At 45.6% G+C, this 5,608-nt stretch overlaps 1 protein-coding gene across 1 annotated transcript in view; it reads left to right on the forward strand.

The window, feature by feature from the left end:
• lamp5 (lysosomal associated membrane protein family member 5) overlaps window positions 1-5,283 on the forward strand; it is an 11,798-nt gene extending 6,515 nt beyond the window's left edge. Inside the window, exon 6 of the mRNA XM_056452726.1 lies at window positions 4,356-5,283. Coding sequence (XP_056308701.1) covers window positions 4,356-4,540 — 185 coding nt within the window. The 3' untranslated portion in view covers window positions 4,541-5,283. The remainder of the gene's footprint in view (window positions 1-4,355) is intronic.
• The last annotated feature ends 325 nt before the right edge of the window (window positions 5,284-5,608 follow it).

The raw sequence follows: 5,608 nt of genomic DNA on the forward strand, positions 1-5,608 counted from the left end.
AGGCGGATGTCATTGATTATCTTTATAAGGGCGCTCTCTGTACTGTGATGTGCTCTGAAACCAGATTGATAATTGTCCAAACACCCCTTGTAAGTTTAGGAACTTGTTAACCTGGTTAAAAACAACTTGTTCAATGATTTTGCCAATGAAAGGGAGATTTGAGATGGGCCTGTAATTGCTCAATATGGTGTTATCCAGGTTGCTCTTCTTCAGGAGGGGTTTAACAACTGCAGTTTTAAGTGAGTTAGGAAAAATCCCTGAGAGAAGTGAAGCATTTACCACTTTTAGAAGATCCATTTCTAAACAGGTAAACACCTTTGAGCTAGTCTGACGTCGACGCATCTTGGCTGATTGGATGAGCTGATTGCCTTTCTGATATTATTGTACAGCAGTCCCTACACACCTTCACATATGACACTCAATGACACTGGAATACCCTGCCAGAACAGTCTAGTGTCTGAGAATGAGCTGTTTACAGTGTCTGCTATAATGTTAGTGTTGTTTTCATGTGTTTACATAGAGGAATATGGTCACGGTGCACAGTACAGTTATGAGCATATTGCCACATTATCTGGTTATGATAACATGATGCATGCCTTCAGTGATCTGAAGATAAATACCAAAATAACACACTGATGTAACTACAGCAGTCGCCATATGAGATCAGACGATGACGTATGATGGTGTGTGCAGGTGTTGTAGTGCTCTCCCATTTATCAGTGGTTTCAAGGGCCAAGTGGAAGGGGAAGGTGTAGAAAACAGAATTGAGATTGGGCCTTACCTCCAATTGTCATGTGTGCAGTGTGGTGCGACCCCCTTTAGTGAGGTGTGTCCAGTGATGTGAAGGTTTGAAGCTTCTGACAGCTCTGAAGACACATCTGACAGACCTGCTGCGCTGGCACAATCACACAGCAGAAGAGGTCATCATTCACAGATGCTGTTGTTAATCTCAGCGCTGACGTCAGCAGTTTGCACTTGCAAAAGTCATTCTATTATTTGCAATCTCTGGTGTTGTTAAACTCAGCGATGACGTCAGCCGTTTGTCATCGTTCTGTAACTCTGGTGTTGTTAAACTCAGCTATGACGTCAGCCGTTTGTCATCGTTCTGTAACTCTGGTGTTGTTAAACTCAGCGATGACGTCAGCGGTTTGTCGTCATTCTGTAACTCTGGTGTTGTTAAACTCAGCGATGACGTCAGCGGTTTGTCATCATTCTGTAACTCTGGTGTTGTTAAACTCAGCGATGACGTCAGCGGTTTGTCGTCATTCTGTAACTCTGGTGTTGTTAAACTCAGCGATGACGTCAGCGGTTTGTCGTCGTTTTGTAACTCTGGTGTTGTTAAACTCAGCGATGACGTCAGCGGTTTGTCATCATTCTGTAACTCTGGTGTTGTTAAACTCAGCGATGACGTCAGCGGTTTGTCGTCATTCTGTAACTCTGGTGTTGTTAAACTCAGCGATGACGTCAGCGGTTTGTTGTCATTCTGTAACTCTGGTGTTGTTAAACTCAGCTATGACGTCAGCGGTTTGTCGTCGTTCTGTAACTCTGGTGTTGTTAAACTCAGCGATGACGTCAGCCGTTTGTCATCATTCTGTAACTCTGGTGTTGTTAAACTCAGCGATGACGTCAGCCGTTTGTCGTCATTCTGTAACTCTGGTGTAGTTAAACTCAGCGATGACGTCAGCGGTTTGTCATCGTTCTGTAACTCTGGTGTTGTTAAACTCAGCGATGACGTCAGCCGTTTGTCATCGTTCTGTAACTCTGGTGTTGTTAAACTCAGCGATGACGTCAGCGGTTTGTCATCATTCTGTAACTCTGGTGTAGTTAAACTCAGCGATGACGTCAGCGGTTTGTCGTCATTCTGTAACTCTGGTGTTGTTAAACTCAGCGATGACGTCAGCGGTTTGTCATCGTCTGTAACTCTGGTGTTGTTAAACTCAGCTATGACGTCAGCGGTTTGTCAGTCGTTCTGTAACTCTGGTGTTGTTAAACTCAGCGATGACGTCAGCGGTTTGTCATCATTCTGTAACTCTGGTGTTGTTAAACTCAGCGATGACGTCAGCGGTTTGTCGTCATTCTGTAACTCTGGTGTTGTTAAACTCAGCGATGACGTCAGCGGTTTGTTGTCATTCTGTAACTCTGGTGTTGTTAAACTCAGCAATGACGTCAGCGGTTTGTCGTCGTTTTGTAACTCTGGTGTTGTTAAACTCAGCGATGACGTCAGCGGTTTGTCATCATTCTGTAACTCTGGTGTTGTTAAACTCAGCGATGACGTCAGCGGTTTGTCGTCATTCTGTAACTCTGGTGTTGTTAAACTCAGCGATGACGTCAGCCGTTTGTCATCGTTCTGTAACTCTGGTGTTGTTAAACTCAGCTATGACGTCAGCCGTTTGTCATCGTTCTGTAACTCTGGTGTTGTTAAACTCAGCGATGACGTCAGCGGTTTGTCGTCATTCTGTAACTCTGGTGTTGTTAAACTCAGCGATGACGTCAGCGGTTTGTCATCATTCTGTAACTCTGGTGTTGTTAAACTCAGCGATGACGTCAGCGGTTTGTCGTCATTCTGTAACTCTGGTGTTGTTAAACTCAGCGATGACGTCAGCGGTTTGTCGTCATTCTGTAACTCTGGTGTTGTTAAACTCAGCGATGACGTCAGCGGTTTGTCGTCGTTTTGTAACTCTGGTGTTGTTAAACTCAGCGATGACGTCAGCGGTTTGTCATCATTCTGTAACTCTGGTGTTGTTAAACTCAGCGATGACGTCAGCGGTTTGTCGTCATTCTGTAACTCTGGTGTTGTTAAACTCAGCGATGACGTCAGCGGTTTGTTGTCATTCTGTAACTCTGGTGTTGTTAAACTCAGCTATGACGTCAGCGGTTTGTCGTCGTTTTGTAACTCTGGTGTTGTTAAACTCAGCGATGACGTCAGCGGTTTGTCATCATTCTGTAACTCTGGTGTTGTTAAACTCAGCGATGACGTCAGCGGTTTGTCGTCATTCTGTAACTCTGGTGTTGTTAAACTCAGCGATGACGTCAGCGGTTTGTTGTCATTCTGTAACTCTGGTGTTGTTAAACCCAGCGATGACGTCAGCGGTTTGTCGTCGTTTGTAACTCTGGTGTTGTTAAACTCAGCGATGACGTCAGCGGTTTGTCATCATTCTGTAACTCTGGTGTTGTTAAACTCAGCGATGACGTCAGCGGTTTGTCGTCATTCTGTAACTCTGGTGTTGTTAAACTCAGCGATGACGTCAGCGGTTTGTTGTCATTCTGTAACTCTGGTGTTGTTAAACTCAGCTATGACGTCAGCGGTTTGTCGTCGTTTTGTAACTCTGGTGTTGTTAAACTCAGCGATGACGTCAGCGGTTTGTCATCATTCTGTAACTCTGGTGTTGTTAAACTCAGCGATGACGTCAGCGGTTTGTCGTCATTCTGTAACTCTGGTGTTGTTAAACTCAGCGATGACGTCAGCGGTTTGTTGTCATTCTGTAACTCTGGTGTTGTTAAACTCAGCAATGACGTCAGCGGTTTGTCGTCGTTTTGTAACTCTGGTGTTGTTAAACTCAGCGATGACGTCAGCGGTTTGTCATCATTCTGTAACTCTGGTGTTGTTAAACTCAGCGATGACGTCAGCGGTTTGTCGTCATTCTGTAACTCTGGTGTTGTTAAACTCAGCGATGACGTCAGCGGTTTGTTGTCATTCTGTAACTCTGGTGTTGTTAAACTCAGCAATGACGTCAGCGGTTTGTCGTCGTTTTGTAACTCTGGTGTTGTTAAACTCAGCGATGACGTCAGCGGTTTGTCATCATTCTGTAACTCTGGTGTTGTTAAACTCAGCGATGATGTCAGCAGTTTGCGTGCGTGAAGAAGCCATCGTTCTCTAACTCTGATGTTGTTAAACTCAGCGATGACGTCAGCGATTTGCGTGTGTTTAAGGAGTCGTCGTTTAGTCGTTCTCGAACTCTGGTGTTGTTAAACTCAGCGATAAACATCAGCGGTTTGCGTGTGTTGAAGGAGTCGTCGTTCACATATCTCGTATTTTAAGAACGCAAGTTTGTTGTTTACAATGGGGGCGCTCGACTTATATATTAGGGAACAACACGCACACAAACACACACACACACACACATGTCCAGTGTACAGTTGAAAGCATCTCAGCTTTTCTCTGTATGTTTGTGTGTGCGTGCATGTGAGTGTGTGCATGTGTGTGCGTGCATATGTGTGTGTGCGCCTGCGTGTGTGTGTGTGCATATGTGCGTGCGTGTGAGTCTGTGTGTGTGGGTGTCAGAGAGCATACAGAGGTATGCAGACAGCTGTGTATATGTGTAAACTAATGCTGCTGTGTGTGTGTGTCTCTTCAGCCTATAAGTGTGTGACGGATCAGCGGGAGCAGCTGGAGCAGACCCTGCCGCTGGTTCTGGGTCTGATTCTGGGTCTGATCATCGTCATCACCATCTCCGTGTATCACTTCCACCTCAAGCTGAATGCTGCACACACACAGCAGCCCACGCTCCCCCGCGACCGCTCACTCTACAAGAACATGTGAACGAACGCACGCACACACACACACACACGCACACACACACGGCAGCCCACGCTCCCCCGCGACCGCTCGCTCTACAAGAACATGTGAACGCACACGCACGCACACACACTCACGCGCACACACACGCACACACACACACACACACACACGGCAGCCCATGCTCCCCCGCGACCGCTCACTCTACAAGAACATGTGAACACGCGCGCGCACGCACGCACGCACACACACACACATGCACACACACACGCACACACACACGGCAGCCCACGCTCCCCCGCGACCGCTCGCTCTACAAGAACATGTGAACGCACACGCACGCACACACACACACACGCACACACACGCACACACACACACACGGCAGCCCATGCTCCCCTGTGACTGCTTGCTCAACAAGTACATGTGAACAAAAGAACGAACGAACACACACACACACACACATACAGCAGCCCATGCTCCCCCGCAACTGCTTGCTCTACACATACATGTGAACACACACACACACACATTCTTCCTCATGTGTCTATTACTGCACACACACTCACACTTCCTCATGTGTATCTATTACTGCACACACACACTTCCTCATGTGTCTATTTCTGCATACACACACACACTTCCTTGTTTGTGTCTATTACTGCACACACACACACACACACATCATTCCATCCTCAAACTCTGCAGATTATTGACGCACCTTAAGATTGAGTCGTCAGAATTGACTAAAAATAAAATTATTTGTTTCCATGTAGTGTGTGTGTGTGTGTGTGTGTGTGTGTGTGTGTGTGTGTGTGTGTGTGTGTGATCTTTATTCTCAGGTAATTGCAGCTCTGCGTCTCACAATTTTAAGTTTGCACGTTTTATATTTTATTTGAATTGCCACAAATATAAAGTCTAAATTACGACTGACGAAAGTCTGAATTAAAAAATTAAGCCAGATTTGAGATCAAAATTAGCTTGAGTTTTGAATGAAATTAATCCAGAGTTCTGATTCAAATTAAGCCAGAGCTGCGAATAAAATTAAGCCTAGGTTAGGGTTAGTTAAGTTTAAAATTAAGCCAGAGTTGA

The sequence above is a fragment of the Danio aesculapii genome, unplaced genomic scaffold (genome assembly GCF_903798145.1).
Source record: "Danio aesculapii unplaced genomic scaffold, fDanAes4.1, whole genome shotgun sequence".
Taxonomy (NCBI): Eukaryota; Metazoa; Chordata; class Actinopteri; order Cypriniformes; family Danionidae; genus Danio; species Danio aesculapii.